At 41.6% G+C, this 20,784-nt stretch overlaps 1 protein-coding gene across 4 annotated transcripts in view; it reads left to right on the top strand.

The window, feature by feature from the left end:
• HECTD4 (HECT domain E3 ubiquitin protein ligase 4) overlaps positions 1–20,572 on the top strand; it is a 69,802-nt gene extending 49,230 nt beyond the window's left edge. For all 4 annotated transcript variants that reach the window (XM_084491509.1, XM_084491510.1, XM_084491508.1 and 1 more), the window contains 24 exons: positions 610–747; positions 865–1,001; positions 1,165–1,325; positions 2,029–2,210; positions 3,616–3,821; positions 4,135–4,265; positions 4,483–4,688; positions 4,910–5,089; positions 5,364–6,667; positions 8,006–8,213; positions 8,513–8,736; positions 8,829–8,980; positions 9,168–9,274; positions 9,602–9,725; positions 10,546–10,736; positions 11,526–11,672; positions 12,525–12,644; positions 12,786–12,941; positions 13,769–13,872; positions 14,190–14,411; positions 14,832–14,998; positions 15,474–15,669; positions 16,419–16,641; positions 17,103–20,572. In XM_084491509.1, the coding sequence (XP_084347635.1) occupies positions 610–747; positions 865–1,001; positions 1,165–1,325; positions 2,029–2,210; positions 3,616–3,821; positions 4,135–4,265; positions 4,483–4,688; positions 4,910–5,089; positions 5,364–6,667; positions 8,006–8,213; positions 8,513–8,736; positions 8,829–8,980; positions 9,168–9,274; positions 9,602–9,725; positions 10,546–10,736; positions 11,526–11,672; positions 12,525–12,644; positions 12,786–12,941; positions 13,769–13,872; positions 14,190–14,411; positions 14,832–14,998; positions 15,474–15,669; positions 16,419–16,641; positions 17,103–17,239 (5,123 nt within the window). In that variant the 3' untranslated portion in view covers positions 17,240–20,572. The remainder of the gene's footprint in view (positions 1–609; positions 748–864; positions 1,002–1,164; positions 1,326–2,028; positions 2,211–3,615; positions 3,822–4,134; positions 4,266–4,482; positions 4,689–4,909; positions 5,090–5,363; positions 6,668–8,005; positions 8,214–8,512; positions 8,737–8,828; positions 8,981–9,167; positions 9,275–9,601; positions 9,726–10,545; positions 10,737–11,525; positions 11,673–12,524; positions 12,645–12,785; positions 12,942–13,768; positions 13,873–14,189; positions 14,412–14,831; positions 14,999–15,473; positions 15,670–16,418; positions 16,642–17,102) is intronic.
• The last annotated feature ends 212 nt before the right edge of the window (positions 20,573–20,784 follow it).

Below are 20,784 nucleotides of genomic sequence, written 5' to 3'. Positions count from 1 at the left end.
GTTTCTTCCTGTGCTTATAGTTCCATGTGATGTGCAAGATAACATCTGTTTTATACGTCTTACTGTATTTGAGGCTGGAAAATAAATGTCTTCACTTATTGTTTTTGAAAAGTGTTCAGAATTTGTTTTGAGATCATGGTTTTTTCCTTACTTAACCTTTTCAATTGAGTTAACCTTTAAATAGGAAAAATGTTTTTAGAAATTGTGGAAAAATTTGTTGTGAAATTGTATGTGAACGCAGAAATACTTTGGAATGATAATTTGGGAAGAGATTATCTACATGCATTTTCTGTTTATGGCTACATCAATGCCAGTCTTTTGTGAAACTTTAAGGAGGGGTTTGTAAGTGAATACAGTTCTGGCAAGATGGCTGATTTTTGAGAAAGTCACAGTAAAAGCAAAGTGAGAATTCTGACCACTGGTGCAGAGCATATGAGTCTCTATCAGGAAAGCTCCACTCCCTGTCTGTCAGTCTGACTGAAATAATATTTAAGTAATTAAGTACCTTAGCTGCCTATGATGTTAATGACAACAAGAATTCTTAGTCCATCAGGAGCACTTATCCCAAGTGGATGGGGAAAATAACTAGCACTTCCTTCTGTCTACCAGGAATGGTTGATATAGCACGACAAACTGTAGAATTTCTCTATGAGGAAAATGGTGGCATCCCAAGAGACCTCTACCTTCCTACCATTGAGGATATCAAAGATGAAGCAAACAAGTTTACAATTGATAAAGTACGAAAAGGTAAGGTCAGCAAAAAAGTGTCTTAAAATGCTAAGGGGCTCTGGTACTAGGGATCTGCTGTACAAATTGTTTGCCTGAGGCAAGTGCTGAGCCTTCGTTGTGTTCTTTTCTGTCCAGGTCTCACAGTAGTGACTCGCTCTCCTGACAGTAACAATGTCACCAGCAGTGCTGTTGGAACAGCTTTACCCAAGTTTGCTATTCGTGGGATGCTGAAGACATTTGGTCTTCATGGCGTTGTTCTGGATGTTGATTCAGTGAGTAAAGATAGGTTGGGAAGGCACTTGAAAGATCAGCATCACAGATCTATGAGCAAATACGATTAGTTATACTGAACTGCTTACAATGCTGATTTGGTGCTCTTTTTTGGAGAACAAAATATCATTGCTGTGTTTGACAGTGATATTTTTGGTGTTCCAGGTCAATGAATTGGTACAAGTAGAGACATACCTCAGAAGTGAAGGAGTTCTGGTTAGATACTGGTATCCTATTGACATGTTAGAAAGGCCACCTGCTGGTTATAGGAGGACTGCAACAAATGGATTGGTTACCCTGGATAATACCAATATCCAAATTCACAGGTAAAAAATAAAATAAATTAAGAAAGCATTTGCATTATATGAAATTTTGTACCAGATAATACAAGTATCTACTGCAGCTTTGCTTTGAGTAATAGTAAGCTTCTGAATCTTTGATAGGAAAAATTACTTCAAACTCAAAGCATGTTGTCTGACTTGTGTACAGATGGGATTTTTTTCTTCCCAGAATAGGTTTTATGAGTATTTTTCTCCCAAAGATTTTAAAGACGTGAAACAGTAAAGGACCTTGATTTTTGTCATCAGTGACATGAAGCTGCTTTTACACAAACTGAGCAGTCTCCTGGGGCTTGAATTTGCAGGAAGACTGAGTCTGAGAGCAATAGTATAGAAAATGGCATATTTTGTTTAATGCAAAGTGATACTTCACCACATGAAAGCGTTTTTATGTATTCCTGTCTAACAGGTATTTTTTCTGAAGCCGACACTTCTTGTGCCATCATTCAGTTGCTATCTGAAGGCTCAAGAACTCTCTGCTGATTTTGTGGAGAGTTGACGTATCCAATTAAGGCATTTGAATAAAATAATTAGACAGGCTGTATAAGTAAGAAAGATTTGGGTCTACTTCAACCATTTAAGGCAGAATAAATCAAGTATATATATTTGGATACAAAGGCAGTTTGCTGGATACAGCTTATATTTTAAGAGTGTTGAAGCAATCAAATATTTTGATATTTGTGTTTTCTAGAGAACTTCTGCGAAGTGAAGCTGCGCTGGCCAAGCTCTACTGCCGCATGGCTCTTCTCAACATTTTTGCCCCCAAATCTCCACATATGTTTACTCGTCTGTTTCATATTCCTGCTATTCGTGATATCACTCTGGAGCACCTGCAGTTGCTGTCCAACCAACTTCTTGCACCACCTCTTCCTGGTAAGCACTGATTTTTTTTATCACAGCAGTTTTTTGATACGATAGTTTTCTGGGGCCAAAAAAAAAACCACTAAAGTTTGGCACTTACTAATTAGCTATTAATGATAGCATTTGAATAGATGTCTCAATGGACTCCTGATGGAATTACCTTACTGATACAATATTAAAGTGAAATTCTTGCTCATGATCTAATTTATAAGTACTCAAAGTTCAGAGACCCTCATTAGATTCCGTTCTGTGTGCTTCTGTCCCTTTGTCATCAGTAGCCTTCTGTTTAGGAAGTAGGGTGGGGTGGGGGTGAGGAAAGTACCCATACGGGATACCTGTAAGGAAACTAAATGCCAGTTGGGTCTCACAGTTTTCAAAATTCAACTCTTCTTCATTTTACAAAGTGGTTTGTCCTTTTCCTACTGGAATCACAGATCTCATTAGAAAATATATGTGCTGAATCATGGAAAAGGATCTTGGGCTAATTCAAGTGAGTGTTAATAAAGGCAATTATCGTGACAAAGCTATTCTGCATGCAAAGAGATGTGTGTAACATGGCTGGGGCATAAGGAGGAAGTATGAATTGCTAAATAATAGGCTATTAATAATTGAAAGTAAATAATTACCATTGAAAGAGTGCCGTTCCCTCCTCCAATGTCTTTGAAACTTGGCTACTTCTAACAGATGCTGCATTGTAGAAGATCCTCTTGCAGAGGACAGCATTACTTTGCATGGCTTGGAGAATAACTTTTCAAGCTTTTTTCTTTTTTTTTTTTTTTTCCCTGTGGTTTAAAAAATAGTTTTAATCTACGTCTTGCTAATACAGTTTCCAAACTGGGGTTTTCATGAGTTGCCCCATCCTTTGTGCTTTGACTTCCTTCAGCTTCTCCCATTAACTCCAGAACAACGGTGGGATGTTGGCTTGAGGCCCGCTTGGGGCCACCCAACAGCAGTCCTCTCTGTATGCGGGGAAAGCCTGAGGACAGATAAAGCTGCTTTCACCTCATCTAGAACGAGTGGGGAAGAAAGCACTTCTGATCATTTGTCCTTGCTGTACTTATGCAGTTAATGGAAACGTGCCTGCTTTTGTATATGGGACAAAATGAGTCAGCTGTTAACCCGTACAGCTCAGTGTGTGTCTGACAGGCCTCCCTAAGGGCTGGTTTAAGGCAGGTGAAGAATACAGCTGGCATTTAGAGGGCTATCCCATCTGGAACCAATGGCATCAGGGAGCAGGTTTGGTCTTTGAAGGATCTGTTCTTCTGCTGACCTTCAGGAGGAGGTTTGAACTTGCTCAGGAGTGAAAGTTAGCAGCTTTTTATATTCTTTAAAAGCTTCTTTCCACTGTCTGTTTTGCAAGCTACATAAACATTTTGAGGTGATCTCGAAATTTGTCATATTCTACTTGTTATTACAGATGGAACAATCAGTTCAAGTTCTATTCTTTTGGCCCAGTCTCTGCAACACTGCATACATTCCCAGAACTGTGCTGCCACAGACCTCTTCTACCAGGGCAATTCGCAAGCCATCAGAGAGTGGCTTACTGTAGCCATTACTCGGACACTGCATCAAGGAGAGGAGAGTCTGTTAGACCTTACGAAACAGATCTGCTCTTTTTTGCAGGTAAAATATTTAGTCATGTTTTGTGAGCAGTGTTGTTGTCAAGGCCTGCCTTGGTAGGAACATTTACATGTAATTCTAACTTCCATAATGCTGTCTGTCACGCTGAATTGTTTCTCTGGCTGGATTATATTGCTATTCTGACTGTATTGGGCACACTGAAAACACAAGCAGTAGCAATACACTGGATCATATTAAAATGAAGCAGCTGCACCCTACATCATTATTTGTGGTGCTATATTTTATTTGAAAAAGAAGAGGGGGGTGGTTTGCTGCTGCTGCTTGGGGGCTTTCATTATGAATTGTTGCATTACAGACTGCACCAGAACAGTTTCCTGCTGAAGAATTCCCAATTTCCGAATCCAAAGTCAATATGGATGTTAATTTTCCTGGGGCTGCGTTTGTAATTGTGTCCTGTAAGGAGAGCCAGTCTGGATTCCGCAAAGAGTAAGTAATTGAGGGGCTGTGAGTGGCCAAGATGAAAGTAATGCTGCCCGTGCTGCTGAGCCTCTGAGTACATAGGTGCTCATTTTGCAGATTTTTCTCTTCTCAGAGACTCATTTTCTGGGAGGTGGGATAAATACTGCAGTGTTTCATCTTGTTTGAGTTGGGATTTTTAGTAGCTAGTTACATTCCAGCTGCATTGTTCTTGGTCTTTTCTTAGCTCTTCCCTGTATAAAGCTCCTTGGGCTCGAGTGCTGGTCTATGGGCTTGGGCATAAAGTGAAGAGGAACGGCCAGTTAAACCTAATTGAAGCCGTGTGTTATCCTCGAGATGCCTCTCCAACCAACACAGGCCTAACGCCTCCCCCAACAACTAATCAGTACCCTTCAGTGATCACCCCTACGGACAAAGTCCACATCAAACTAGGTAAAAATCAATATATTTTAAAAACTTTTAAACTGTATTCTTAAAATTGAGGCAAACATAATCATTGCCTCTGTAGGAGCATCCTATATTGCCACTACTTAGTAAGGAAGATTCTCATTTAGCATAAATTTAGCTTCAAAAAATAACCTTAACAGATACGGTATCACTTTCACTTTTGCAATGTCTGTAGTCATGGTGTTTTCACTGACCTTTTTGCTTAGGAGTATCTCCTCCTCCTGGAGCTGTGCTTGTCCTGCATTCTCTTCCCCTTGAGTTCCCCCTGGCAATGGCATTCACTGAACAGCTGTTAACTTGGAAATTGGAAGATGGAGATGGGAAATCAGAAGATGAACTGGATACTATTCCTGCTTCGGTTCTCTTGCAAGTAGTGGAATTTCTAGGTGAGAATGCAGTATTTACTTAGCAATGAACACCAATAATGTGCTAATTCAGCTGGAGGCCTTAGGGGAGAAAAGAAAAATGAGAGTAGTGTTTCTGATGTCTTCTGTTATATTTTTATGTTTCTGTGTACTTCTTTAATTAGCCATCCAGGTTTTCTTACTATTGACACATCCATTGGGGTGACCTTTTCTTATTATGCGAGTTGTAGCAGTAATGTTAAAGCTACTCCCACTGAAACAGTGCTGACTCCAGTGCCTTACCTTCTGCACACAGGGAACTTTCTCTGGACAACCGACATGGCAGCATGTGTGAAGGAATTGATATTTCATCTCCTGGCTGAGTTGCTTCGCAAAATTCACAATCTGGAGCAGAAAAAAAATCCAGCAGGATTGTCGTCTTCTATTGCCCTCCAGCTAAATCCCTGTCTAGCGATGCTCATGGCCCTGCAGTCAGAACTTCACAAGTTGTATGATGAAGAAACACAAAATTGGGTGTCTGGAAATGCATGCGGTGGTTCTGGCGTTGGAGCAGCTGACCAAGGAAGATTTTCTACCTACTTTCATGCTCTGATGGAAGTCTGCCTTGCTGTAGCAGAAGTAACCTTACCCATCAATATGAGCGTGACAGCTAATGTGATGTCTTCAACAAGTGCACCAAATCTTAGCGACTCTTCCTCCTCATCATCATCTTCTCCAGGACAGACGCCACAGAGTCCAAGCTTGCTGTCAAAGAGGAAAAAAGTCAAAATGAAGCGGGAAAAGACATCATCTTCAGGCAAACGGTCTTCATCCAGAGCAGCTGAAACGGATGCTGCAATCCTCAGTATAGGAGGAAGCAAGCCTGAGGATATGTTATGGTTTCATAGAGCACTGACTCTGCTTATAATTCTCAGACACCTAACTAAAAAGGATCCGCAAGGGCTGGGTGTGACAAACGATGCTGTGGCAGATGCATGTCAAGCACTAGTAGGTCCCACTGCTCACAGCCGCTTGCTTGTCATTTCTGGAATACCAACTCACTTGGAGGAGAGTACTGTGAGAAATGCGATCAGAAAGGCATGCAACGCGCATGGTGGAGTCTTCAAGGATGAAATCTACATCCCTTTGCAGGAAGAGGACCCCAAAAAAATCAAGGACAAAGCAGAAGGAGGAGAATGCAGAACTGAACTGGAAAAGCCAACCGTCTCCAGCAGTGCTGACAGTTTGGATATCAGCAGCTCCAGCAGTGTCACGCCTGCTATGAGCGTTAGTGCTTCAGCATCTACAAGCCAGGCTTCCCTCTGCAGCTCGCAGGGCATTTCTCGGACCGTTAGCGACATCTCAGTTGACCAGTTTCAAGCAGGACTGGAGCTGGCCATCCCACCAGGACTGCTGGAACCACACGTTGTTTCCAGCCAGGAGAGTTTGGATCTTTCACACTGCAGTACTGGGAGCCTTGGCAGCCTTGGCAGTCTCGGGGAGCCGCTTGACAATGTGGAAACAGCATCTGTGTCTGATGTTGGATCGATGTACACAGTCACATCTCTGGACAACCAGCCACTTCTGTCACGGCCAATCAAAGGTTTTGCTGTAGTGGAGGTAATAGGCTTCAGCAGGGGTACTTCTTTGGTCATGGGTTGGTTTTCTTGTTTGTCTTTAGCAAAAAGTAGTAATAATTTTGGTTTATGTATAACACCGTGATCTGACTTTTAAGAAAAGTGTGTTATATGTTTCCTTCCTTGAAAATTCTTCTGCTTAACTGAGGCCATGACTTGAATAATGGAGAGTGAAAGGTACTGTTAGTGCAATGTAGCTCAGCACAGGTGCAGAATACAGGTATGTCAGTGTGCATGCAAGACTAAGGAGACTAGGAGTTCTCAGCTTGGACAGGAGGGCTTAGTAACAGTTCTCCGCTGTTTTTTGTGTACCATTCACATAAATTTCATATAGATTTCTTCAAAGATTTGCTACTGGCCACTTCTAATTTTGAGATAAGTTTGACCCACAAGGCAATTCTTTAATGACTACATTTTAGCATATTTTAAACCATCTACAGATTCCTCCACAAAGTTACTTTAGAAGAGGTGATAAATTCTGTTGATGTGTGATTCAAAATTAATTTTTAAAAACATTGTAGGTGGTTGTCGTTGATGTCAGGTCACGCCAGGTTTTCAGCTATGCGCAAGAACTCTTCCACTAACAGCATGCAGCAGATTTTTCAGCAGCTTACCAAAGCACTGCCATTTCTTATAGCTTGTGAATTGAGAGAGACATTTTTGCATAGTCTGGGATTATATCAGTTTCTGTTTTAGAAGAAAATCAGCTTATTCAAAGAGAACCTTCAGTTGCTATTTTTAAGTAATTAATTGACGTAAAGACACCAGATTTGAAATAAACCATAAAGTGCATATGGAAAGTTGTCAGCATATTCACATTGAAGCATACTCCACGTCTGTAGCTGCTCTGACAATGTGTGGTGGTTATCCTCAGAATCAAAGGAAATTATTGCTTCTGCTCCCAATTCTGTGTAGCTGAGAATTCAAGGTCTGTGCTAATATAAATATTTTTCCAAATGGAGAATCAAAGCAAAACCAGCAGAGTTGGAAATAACAACAGGTTATCTATGTGAAACTTCCAGCTCTTTATCTGATATCTCTGAGGGCGGTCTCCAGACTAAGAGGCAAGGAAAAGCAGTTTCAGCTGTGCATGATTAATCACAGCATGATAGTCTGAGTGGCCAGGTGGTCTTAGAAGGGATATTTTCTAGGTAGGTCCTGAATTCTGTTATCAAGTGATTGACGTAGAAAGGTAAAAGAAATTCAATAGCGATTATTTACATGGGGAGGGGAGAAAGTTTAAGACCCAAATTAATATAAATGACAGTTAATTTGTTCTGTCAGAATTCCTGCTAACTAATTTTGATATTTTTTTTTACAGATAAGGTCAAGAGCTAAAATAGAGAAAATCCGAGCCAGTCTGTTTAACAGTAGTGACCTCATTGGTTTGTCAAGTCTGGATGGTGAAGATGAACTGATGGAAATGTCAACTGAAGAGATTTTAACTGTTTCTACAGTAAATCAGAGTTTATTTGACACACAGGGGAGCCCAGCACTAGAAGACTATTTCAATGATAAGTCAATAAAAGGTATGTGCTTTTCATACAGGCAAATATCTCACACTATGATATACAGGGGTCAGACTATGTGGTTGTGCATAATAATTACAGTATTGGGCAAAAGAGGTGAAGGCATTCGATTCTCTATTATAAATGGGGTGTTAAAGTGCAGAGAGGTCAGATCTGCTAGTAGAATTTTTCTTAGTGATTTTCTCTCAGAGCAGCTGGTGTGTAATGTAATATTCTAGCTGAATGTAAAATGTTTTCTCGTGTTCCAAATCCTAAAGGGTTGCCACGGTATTTTGTACTCTATTGTATTTCTGTATTAGGTGAGAAACTGGTCCCAGGCGCTCGGGAAGTCCTCACAGAAATATTTAAGAGCTGCGTCCATTCTGAGCAAATGCTGAGCCTAACTCCAACAAAACCGATTAAGGTTGCTGACATCTATCTTAGTAAAGAGCAGATAAATTCTCAAACTCCTGGAAACCTTCTTCATGTGTTCTTCACAAATGTCCGCCCTCCAAAGAAGGTGCTAGAGGACCAGCTTACTCAGGTAGTGCTTTGAAAACTCTTTTCAGTGTTTTTTTTTTTTTTGTGTGTAACTCCAAAGTGTTGGTTAATTATTCATTTTTCTTGTGTTGGAAGATTTTAAGGAAATATGGTGTGCCCAAGCCAAAATTTGACAAGAGCAAGTACAACAAGGCAGGCAAAGAGCAGCATCCAGTGAAAGTTGTGAGCACCAAGCGCCCAGTTACAAAACCGCCTACAAAAGAGAAGTCTGTGCTCAATAGTGTCAGGTTAGTGTCTTCAGCCTACTGGCAATTTTTGATTTCTCCTCAGGATCTAGATTTTTTGACCTTCTTCTGTATTTCCTTGTACTGATTGTAAGAGGAAGATGTGTCTTTGACAGACACCAAGCAATGGTTTGGGTTTTTTGAACGGGCATAAGGAAACTTTAATTCTAATATTAATTTTGTCCCTTAGCCGAACAGCTTTAAGTGAGAAGAAACCTACTGTAAAGCCAAAATCTCCTGAGAAGAGCAAACCTGAAGAGAAGGACCCTGAAAAGTCCCCCACAAAGAAACAGGAAGGTAGTAGCCCCATAAAACTTTCCTACACTGTTATATCTTAAAAAGAAAATACATTTGTGATTGGCATGCTTAAAGTAATGATTTGGTTTGTCTTTGTTGTGAATTGTTTTAAATTGGGCTAATTTAGTAGTATTTTTTTTTAAGTTTAGATTCCAGGCTAGATTGGACCTGTGAATAGCACAGTGTTTAGAACTACTCGAGAAGTGAGGCATGGTGGGCTGGGTAAAACCAGGAGGAAGTTGTCTTGTACACCAATCATTTTCCCGTGTGGTGTGTAGACTCTATAGGAAGTCATTAACTCTCTGATGGTTGTATTTCTATGTTCAGTTCCTGAGGAGAAGTATTTGACACTGGATGGATTTCACAGATTTGTCGTTGACCGATCTAAACAGGATATCCGTAGTGTGTGGAGAGCTATTCTGTCCTGTGGATATGATCTACACTTTGAAAGGTAAGTTTTGGAAACCATTATGTAAATGAGATGCTGATTAATTGTGCTTGCTTTAAACAAATTCATCCCAGGTGTTCCTATTCCACGTAGCTTTAACCACTGTGTTAGTAACAAGCAAACTTCTATCCATGGCTGCAAGACCTGTAGAGAAAATTGTTGGTTAGATTCTTAAAACGTCCATTCAGAGAGTCACTGTGATGTAAAAGTGCAGGTTCCTGACTTGTACACACTAAAGCTAACAAAAAATCATTTGCCACACTGCCCTTATTACTTCCAGATTGCATAATAAAGGGGCCTGATGAGAATTATAGATTGATCTGGTAGCAGTCTCTGGTCTCCTTCTGCAATGACTTTCTGTTCTGTTATTGGGTATTTATTTAAACTGGCAGCATTCTTACTGGATCAGTAATAATGCCAGAGAGGGAACTGTTACTTCCTTGTTAATATTGTACAGGAAGAAAGTCCCTTAAACAAATCTTCCTTATCTTCCTGTGTCAGTCCACAAGCTAACTGCATCCATTCCCTTCCCCTGTATCTCCTTCTAAACATGAAGTGGTTAGTGCAGCAGATGAGTTTAATGTGCTTTTCTTTTTTCTTATTTAATAATAGTGATAAATCAGTTGATAAATCAGTTCTTGTACTGGTGATAAATCAATTGTTGTACTGGAGTCAGTTCTTGAACTGGAATTCTTGTAATGAAACAGCTCCCTTAAGAAAAGGGAGAGAAGTAGAGCACCCTACATTGAACTGTGCTCAACATGCTCTTAGTAAGCAGTACTGCCTTTGCATTTCAACAGGTGTAATGCCTTTTATGTTTCAGGTGCGCCTGCATTGATGCAAGACATGCTCAAAAAGCGTCCCGGAAATGGACTCTGGAGATGGACGTGGCCCTGGTTCAGTACATTAACAGGCTTTGTCGCCACCTTGCGATTACACCAGCACGGCTCCATCCCCATGAAGTCTATTTGGATCCAGCTGATGCCGCAGATCCCAGAATTTCCTGTCTGTTAAGTATGTGCAGATTATAGCATTTAGAATTGCTTTGTAGTGTTCTTATTTCTGTGTTCTTGCTTTGTGTTCTTATTTCTATGCTGTTTATGAGTTTGTCAGGAAAGGCACCTGCTGGAACTGCTGAATCTTTTGAAGAGAGGCTCCCAGGGATATCCAGGCTCCCTGGTTTCACATGAGATTAGTTTTCTCAGGTCTGTTTACTGAGCAGAGAGATATTCCAACCTTGAAGTGACTGAACACAGGGTCACAACTGACTTTTTGCTTTGGTGCTTTTGATAGGGTGCTTTTGCTTTGGTGCTTTTGTCCCAGACAGCTGGAACATTCCTTTGGAGATGCATACTATGAGCTATGGGAAACACGTAGTCCAGGTCTCTAGAAATGCACTGTAACTGTTCTGTGCTCTCCAGGCACACCTTCCAGGCTATAACAGGCTTCAATCTTTCAGCTTGAAGGAGGAAAGAATGATTGGATTTCAATTCTGGACCTAGGGAGACTTTAATCACCTAAATCTGTTCGAAGCATGAAGTTACTTTTAAGAGCTTTTCCACATGAATGGAAATTTGATGATGATTAAAGATAGTGGACTCAGATACCCAGGAGTTTAACATCCAGGAAGGGAAGTCGTGGTTCACTGCTGTTCTTGTGCTGTCAGCCCTTTTGATGTGCAGGGGTCATGAGGGGCTGTTTCAAAGGAAGCTCCTGTGGCTCCTGGACTGAATCCACTGGGAGGATGGACGTTACAGCAGGTAGGGAACATCTTTATCTCTGACTGAATGTTTCCCACTTCAGATGTTCCTGTTGAAAGTCTACGCCTGCGGTTTGCACTGCTGCAGTCTCTCAATACAACATTAGAGACGTTCTTCCTACCGCTGGTGGAGCTTCGGCAGACAGAGATGTACAGTAACAGTATTGCTGCGTTGCTGCAAGAGGCCAAAGGTCAGGTTCTCGGGGAGAATGGCTGTTGCCTGAAAGGCTGTGCTATGCACCATGGTGAACTACTTAGGATATTTTGCAAAAAAACTTTAATGCATATAAATGTGTGACAGAAATGATGGTATGGAGGGGAAAGGGAGTGCAAGGTGGTGATTTCACTGCACTAATGCTGGCTTATTGGCCGTGTTCTTAGCAAGATAAGCTGTCACTTGTGTATGTCCAAAATGGCATTAACCCAAAGGCACTTTTTAGGTTTTTTATTGGTTTCCTATTTTAAAGGCAGGAGGTGGTGTCGGGGGGGGGGGGGGTGACTCTTGCAAGAACTTTCTATAATTTGTATTAATCTGAAAAAGGAGAAGATACAGAATTCACCAGATGTGTCAGCATGCAAAGGCTTTTGTTTTGGCCCAGCTAAAAAAAATAAAAAAGCTTGGGAACCTAGATTGGAGAAGTGAGGAGTGTTCATCAGAGTTCTTTCCCCCATAAATCTGGGCTCTCCATAAAGGCAATGTGACAGCACTACTTTTTATCTTGTTTTCTTTCCTCCAGCATTACTGTCAAAACATCTCTGATTTCTGAAAGCTATTTGGCAGCGTTTCTGATTAACAGAATTTCTGGTGGAGTTGCTAGGATCTATTTCTATAACAGTAAAATTGTGTTCATCAGTGTCCTAATCCAGTGCACTTCTTCTAGTAAGCATCAGTAGCAAATGCTTTCAAATAAATTTGAAAATGTGTATTAGCCATTTCTTAGTTACCGAATGGAGATCATTGGTTACTGAAGATTTTCAGAAAGCAAGATTGTAGAAGGGTAGATTACAATTGAAATAATTGAAATATGCATTTCTTTATTTAGGTTTAATCTTTTACGACACAAAAGTAACTGTAATGAACAGAGTGCTGAATGCCACTGTCCAAAGAACTGCAGATCATGCAGCCCCAGAAATCACCCTGGATCCCCTGGAGATAGTCGGAGGTAAGGGAAACATTTATCCTCCTCAAAAGTCATTTTAATCCATCGTAATTAATCCATCAGATCTGTCTTAACAAAGCTCAGATAAGTTGTTAATGCAAAATACCGAGTATGGGGATTTTATCTTCCTTTGTTTTTCAACAGGGGAGATCCGTTCTTCAGAAAACTCCTATTTCTGCCAGGCAGCAAGGCAGCTAGCCTGCGTGCCATCCTCACAGCTCTGTGTTAAACTCGCCAGTGGTGGAGACCCTACGTACGCCTTCAACATTCGGTTCACAGGGGAGGAGGTTCATGGAACAAGTAAGTCAGGATTAAAGAGTTCACGCGTGGGTGACACTGGCAACAGTTGTGAGAATTTACTCCAAGTGGAACCCAAGTTTCCACCAGAATGTGGCTTGTTACCTTTAAGGAGCAGCGTTACCTTTGTGGTGTTTGTAGCCCTGCAGATGGAAAAAAATATAATCTTCCAGTAATTAAGCAAGCCGGTTTATTTACATCTTCTAATAAAACAGGGAATTGTGTGAGCATACAACTTAGCTAACTTTTTGTGAACTTTTGTACCTATTACTGAACAAAGGGCCGCCTAATGCCTTCTCTCAAGGGTAATTTTCTTTTGAAGATCCATGGTTGTTACTGACAATATCTCTGAAGAGATAAATGCTGCTTCAACAGCTTAGTATTTACAGTGACTTCTAATACGTTGCCTCGCTGCTTTTAGCTGTGGAAATGTTCTGCCTGCAGGACCCTGTTGTTATGAAGATAGCACCCGTCATCTTCTAATCGAGTTATGAATTCCATTTGCAGGCCAACTGGTGTAACAAGTGTTCGTGCTAGTCTTACACACAAAGTGCTGGAAGACAAAGCATTATTTCAGGATTCAGCAGGAGGCAATTCAATGAATATCTTTGCATGTAATTAAACTATTAAAATGTGAACTTGAGTATGAATAATAGGCTGGCAGGGCTGGCATCTATGCCACCATTGTTTAAGCGTGTGCAGTCAGAGAGGTTAAGCATGTAATCTAAAGCTTGAAACATGATTTCAAGGAGAACAGCAAATTCTGAATTAAAAGACAATGGTAACAAGGCTAAGAGAGCACTTCATTATTTTGCCTCTCTCTCTTGCAGGTGGATCTTTCCGTCACTTCCTTTGGCAAGTTTGTAAAGAGTTACAGAGCTCCTCGCTCTCCCTTCTCCTGCTGTGCCCAAGCTCTGCAGTCAATAAGAACAAGGTGTGGTGTCTCAGTGCAAGAAATGAAGTTGCCTTTCCTTCCATGAATGCATGCGTTCAATGCCACGTTGAATGGGGTCTTGGCCATCCTGATCTAGTCGGTGGCATCCCTGCCCATGGCAGGGGGTTGGAGTGAGGTGATCTTTAAGGTCCCTTCCAGCTGAGCAAATCCTCTCTTAGACAATTCAGTGGTATTCATCTTGTTCAAACCACTATTTTCACAATCACGTTAATTTGTGGACCTGCAGGGTATGCATCAATTTTTAAATGTTGGTTTGTTTACTCATTTTTTATTTTTATTTTTATTTTTTCCTAAAGGGGAAGTACATTTTGACGCCGAGCCCTATAACCTATGCAGAGGAGCAGCTATTTCACTTCTTTGGGCAGCTTTTGGGTATTGCAATTCGAGCAGATGTTCCCCTGCCACTTGACCTCCTGCCCTCGTTCTGGAAGACCCTGGTAGGAGAGCCACTGGATCCGGATGTTGATCTTCAGGAAGCTGACATCCTCACCTACAACTATGTAAAAAAATTTGAAAATGTAAGCAATTTTTTTTCTCTTTTCTTCAGGGCTTCCCCCATAAGCACGGTGTTCCACCAACAGCTACATTTACTGACTGGTAATGGTCAACTTCGCTGCTCGCAGTCACTTGAGCAGGGTCACAAAGTGTTTCAGCTTATTTTGTGTGCAGGATTTTACATCCTGATGAGCAGCTTTTCCAAATCAATCTGCCAGGTGCAGCAGGACTATTCAGCAGACTTCTGAAACGTTTACTGACACTCCACACTGCTAAACCAGGCAGTAACGAACCAAAGCAATTACTGCTTGCTGGTGTCGGTGATGTCTCCAGGTGATATAACCAATGCACCTCATACACCGTGCTGATACCTCACCTGAGTCACAGGGATGAGATGCTGTGACATGTTGGTCATCGGGTACTGTTCCTGTCTTTTGTGGTAGATAAATGATGAGACTGAACTGGAAGCTCTGTGTGCAGAAATTGCTTCTCAGCATCTAGCGACAGAGAGCCCTGACTGCCCTAATAAGCCATGCTGCAAATTCACCTACCTGACCATGACAGGGGAAGAAGTGGAGCTTTGTCCCAGAGGCAGGCACGTTCCAGTGGGGTGAGTAACAGCTTCCTTGGCAGGATGTTGCAGTGGGTTACGTGCAAGAGAAGCATCTCTGGAATAATTTTCCCAGAGCCAAGCTCTCCCAAGAAGCTTTTGTAACCAGCTGAAGGCTACAACAAGCTGGGAACACTTCACATTTGTTGGCAGGAACTTGGGATCTCTGGCATTACTTGTTGTTTTTGTTCTGTAAGAAATAGATGGCTGAGGAGCAGTGCTTATCGACTGCCTGCGGCTTAAGTAAACACCCACAGTTACAGGGCTTGTGAGAAATGGGTGACGTGAGTGTGAGAGAGGAGAAAGCTGAAGTGGACTTGAATTGGGAGGCATCAGAATGTAAATAGCTAAATGTCAGAGTCAATTATTCAAAACCAACCTCCCCATAAAACCCTCCTGTAAGTAACAGTTCCGGGATAGCACAGGTGGGTTCCTAAGCACTCTCCTTTCTTGTCTTGAATCTCTGCCCTTGCAGGTGGGAGAACAAGGATGTTTATGCAACTGCAATCAGGAGCTTGAGGATGCGTGAGCTGCAGACTCCGGAGTGCATGACTGCAGTGCGTGCGGGGCTTGGCTCTATCATTCCCCTGCAGCTTCTGACTACGCTGACCCCCCTTGAGATGGAGCTGAGGACGTGTGGGCTTCCATACATCAACCTGGAGTTTCTCAAGGTATGAAGAACTGCAGCTTCTTTGGCAAAACCTGCCCGACTGACAAGCAGAGGAGGATCTTTCCCCATGGAAGGTGTCAGAGAAGAACCTTCTGCTTGTTACACTGTGGTGGTGTGTATGGCACACTGCCCTGTACTTGAACACCCCTCTGTCCCCAAAGAAGTTTTTAAGATTTCACAGGTTTCAGGGAATAACAGCAGCAGGGCTTGTTCCTTATCAAGCTTTACTTAATATTTGTCACTGAATTTAAGGTCTGAAAGAGCTGCTGCCCCTATTTCAAATAGCAATTAACCTCTGGAAATCTAAAACTAATGTTCAACAGACAATTTCTGGTTCTCAATACTTTTATTTCAATACTATAAGAACTATGCCATTACAAAAAAATCTTTTGTATAGAATATTCTTATCAAAGAGCATCAGTATTGTTTTGTTTTCCTTAAGCAGCAGTGATGAACTGCACCAGTCCTGCATATTAAACAAAAAAGCAATGTATTCCACCAGCACTGCGGGGGAGACAGACTAGGATAAATCTGTAACAAAAGCTGATGGGCAGACAAGATACAAAACTGTGTATATTAATGGTCTGCTGTGGTTGGATTTCTTAATGATTTCGAAAAGGCAGAAGACTTTAGGGAGGGAGGTGCAGTTACCATCACCTTTTATCCTCTTTATCCTCTTAGTCTAAGTGAGGAAGATCTACCAAGGGAAAAGAAAGCAGCAGTGGATATTTTGTCTTTTTTCTGTTTTAGGCGCACACCATGTACCAGGTGGGGCTGATGGAAACTGATCAGCACATCGAGTTTTTCTGGAGTGCGTTGGAGATGTTCACCCAGGAGGAGCTCTGCAAGTTCATAAAGTTTGCCTGTAACCAGGAACGAATCCCCTTCACGTGTCCTTGCAAGGATGGAGGACCCGACACTGCCCACGTCCCGCCTTACCCCATGAAAATTGCACCCCCTGATGGAGCTGCAGGTATGTTTGATGTCTCTGAAGGCACAGAAAATCAGTTCTGCTCACATCATGGTCCTAGTCTTCAGTACCCCCTTTTTAATTTAAACATGGATTTAATGTACAACAAAAAAAATTAAAAACAGGCAGGTAGTTATGGCTACAAATAAGAAAAGAAAACCTGTTTTTAAACCATGTAATTCTGTAAAAATAAATATTAAATTTTAACTACTTAACACAGTGCCTTCTGGAGATGGTTAGATTTTCTGTATTTGTCTTGCATGCTTTTTAAACAATGGAACAAACAGAAATTGGCCTTAAAACTGGGCAAAAGGGACTGCACCATTTAGGGTTCAGAGAATTACGGAGAATTGTATTCTTTTGATATTTGTTCTTAAGAAGCATGGGGTGGGGAAGGATGCTTCTGGAGAATAAGGTGAAAAGCAGAGGATGTATTCAACCAGCTGGTGCTCCTTTCCCTGCAGGCTCTCCAGACTCGCGGTACATCCGTGTCGAGACGTGCATGTTTATGATCAAACTTCCTCAGTACTCCTCGCTGGACATAATGCTGGAGAAGCTGCGATACGCCATCCACTACCGGGAGGACCCACTCAGCGGCTGAGAGGACAAAGGGAACGCCTAGAGGTGACTCTGGATTGTTTCATAACTGCTAATGTTGGAACCCTTCAATTCACTTAAAAATACCTCCTGTAACACTGTGTGACAAGCTGGAGGTTAATTTATTTTCTGAACTTTTGTTCCCGTTACAATAATTACTGGAAGACTTACATTTTGTATTTGTAGATTTTGTGGTGGACTGGTTATTTTGCTGCCTTGTTTGTGGAATATTTGTAGGATAGTTTAGTAAAGACCAGTTTGTGTATAATTTAATTTTGAAAAACCTTTAAACATGTACATTTCTAATTTTGTAATTTAGAATGGTATTACCCATGCCAACACAACAAAAGTGAGGACGTTCTGAGTTTGGGAGAACTCAGGGGTAAAGGCTCATGGATCGCTCTCCCTCGAAACATTTCTGAGTACAAAGGGGAAGGAACCAGGGGAGGGAATCACCGCTGGGTGCCTGCCGGAGCTGAGCACAGTCCCTTTCCTTTCTGCAGTCAGAGAATGTGCAGGGCTTCCAGCACTTGCTTGAGTTTTAGAGCAGGAAAGGCTGCCAAACTGCATGCTTGTTTCCACCATTTTCTTGTAACTTTTTAATTATAAGCAAGCACACGGGGAGCTGCCACAATGAACGTGGGCTTTCAGCTGGACGCTTGTGATTAGGAAAGTTTATAACTGAGAGAACAGTGAAAGGGGCTGTAATTCAGTGGGGTTCTTGCCCTAGGTGTTCTTAAATGTCTGCTTTGCTTAGTACTAAAATAATTTCTTTATTGTAATTAAAATATTAGCAGAAACAAAATGGCTTCTCTCTGTATGGTGTAAGATACCACAGTTCAAGCTTACAATCTGTGACTTCACCCCGTTTCCAAATGAGCTTTCAGAATAATCACAGAGCTGTAGAGTTAGAGGACAGCCCAGGTCGGAAGGCACCTGGGAAGATCTCCAGGTCCAACCATTCCTGGGCAAAGGGAGCCTGGATGAGCCTGTCCAACACCCAGTCCAGCCGCATCTTGCAGACCTCCACTGATGGGGGTTCCACCACCACCTCTGGGGAGGCTGTTGCAGGGATTGATTGTTCTCACTCTAAAATCCTTCTTTTTTATACCAAGATGAAACCTTTCCCAGTGCAGCTTGTACCTGTTGCCCTGTCTCTTTTCCATGTGGCTCCCTGGGAGGGGACAGCCCCCCGTTCTCTTTGCAGTCACCCTTTTAAGTACTGGAGCACTGTGCTGAGGTCCCACTGGAATCTTCTCCAGCGTGAACAGACTTAACACCCTCAGGCTTTCCTCCCATGGCAGGTTCTCCAGCACTTGGATCGTTGTGGCCCTCCTTTGGACCCTCTCCAGTCTGTCCTCATCTTTGTGGATTGTGGGGACCAGAACTGGGCACCGTGCTGCAGGGGCGGCCTGACAAGTGCTGAGTAAAACACCTCTAACTTGTATTTGTACTCAAAAATGATTGATCTTTTGATCTAAGAGTAAATTATCCTAGAAAAGTGACACCTAAAAGGAGAGTGAGGTGAGGGGAAGGCAGAAGGTTATTTGGTTGAAGATAAAGCTTCTATTTTGTATGGAAAGATAATGGAAGACTATGGAGAGAGAGCAGTTCTCCAAGTTTAATTTTCTTGTTTCAAAGTATGTTCTGCAGTGGTTTCAAAACAGCACATCAACGTGTGCGTCTTCCTTTGCTCCTGTAGAAGCGTCGCACGGTAGTGGGAGCATTTAAAAGTCAGGCGTTGCTTTGTTAATCTCGTAGAGCCAGACACGAGTGAGAATTGCCTGCGTGCTAAAGAACTGAAGAAAGCATACTGAAACTACTGCTGTGCTCCTTGGCTTGATACTATATGTAAGTTAAGTGCCAGTACTGAGCCACGAGTTATTTATTTTTCTTCTGATGTGTTTGGTGCACATCAGCCACACGAGAGGTTTATGATGGTGTGCGTGTAACTGTACGTCAAGGTTGGTATTTTGTCTCTTTAGACGACAGCATACGCTAATTTGGCTTGTCGGTGGTCATGGGAATTGAAAAACCTGTATTTATTGTATATTATTGTGAATATTGGGAATTATGAGTGTGTGGTACTTGGAAGATAAAATGTGAGTGCGAGAGAAAAGCCTAAACAAGTGTGTATATTCTTGTTCTTCTGTGAGTGAATGGAAAGAAGTGTGTGCAACAGTTGTAGAGATAGTTGTTGGCATACAGAGTCTCCAAATCCTGTGCTTAGGAAAGCTGTTACCCTTCTATTGCGTATGTCCCTCCCTTTCACAGGAACAGATACATGTAGGAAGAATATTTACTCTTGAATCTTGTCCATTTCCTGGTAGAAGCATATATGTAGCTGAGAAATCATTCAGAGTAAGTGCAACACAGGTAACATTTACAATGACAAAGGGGAAAACTGAGCAGAAGAAAGGGCTTGGGGCCATTTTTTCCCATCTCGGATGTGCATTCTCAAACAGGTGCTGTAAGGAAAAGGAAAGAGCGTCAACTGCATTTCATGGCAGAACTGGTGCTGCTGGCAGTGAGGTGGTTGGAGTTTCTTTCTGGTGATGGAAGTGCAATTGTGGTGTTGGTTTTCAATTAAATCTGTTTTCAAGCCCTTAATCCTTTGGGGGGACTTGCAGTGCAGTCAAATACCTCACGCGCAGGGGTTTGAGAACTCGGTATGCCAATGGTTCCAAGGCTATGATTACAGCTGTAAGATAACTGCTGCTTATGTCTGGCTTCTCCTTCCAGAGGGCACATTTGAGAGAAACATATCTGCATCTTGGCCCTGAAGAGTGTGCTGTAAAATTACTTGATAAGTATTTATTACAATTAATTATTTATGATTACAAATAACAAAGTTAGTCAATGCTGTTTACACTTTGCTGTGTAAATTAAGCTCCTTATACAGGAAAATTATCACACTAATAAATAACCTTCATTGACTTTTTTTTGTCCTAAAGAATACTATGATCCCGGTAAGAGGATAAGTTGTAGTGTTTGATGGGTTTTGTTTATTTTTTTTCGTTACTAGGAAGGAAGTGCTGCAGGGGTTTGGACTGTAGCACAAATGGCCTTTTAATTAAAAGCTTTTCTAATCATCATTACTTGTGCTTTAAATGAACTTGACATTGTCTGTAATAGGCTTGTTTGTCAAAACAAAGATTGGTTTGTGACTTTTTATATATACTCAGAATGTAAAATTATACTCAACAATGGAAAAACTCTGAAGCTGGGTATTAGTTCTAGCTTGGTGTGTGTCCATCTCGGTACCGTACACAGCATTAACCTGTTAAGTGCTCTTGGCCATACAGTGTACACTGCATAAAGGAGATTCTTAACATCCCTTTAGATGTATTGTGTCCTTATTTGGGGCTGGAAATAATACAAGAAATCCTCCTGTGATGAAGCTGTACTGATGCAGATTAGAACTATGAGAAATGAAATTGCAGCCCACCTGCTTTTATGGGTAAATACACTGTAATTTATATTTACTTGCAAGAGGAATGTAAATATTTTGTACAAAAGGAAAAGCAAGTAAAATGATTGTTAACACTT

Source organism: Aythya ferina, assembly GCF_964211825.1.
Source record: "Aythya ferina genome assembly, chromosome: 17".
Lineage (NCBI taxonomy): Eukaryota > Metazoa > Chordata > Aves > Anseriformes > Anatidae > Aythya > Aythya ferina.
The sequence above is the reverse complement of the archived record's forward strand: the minus strand, read 5'-3'. Positions and strand labels throughout refer to the sequence as shown.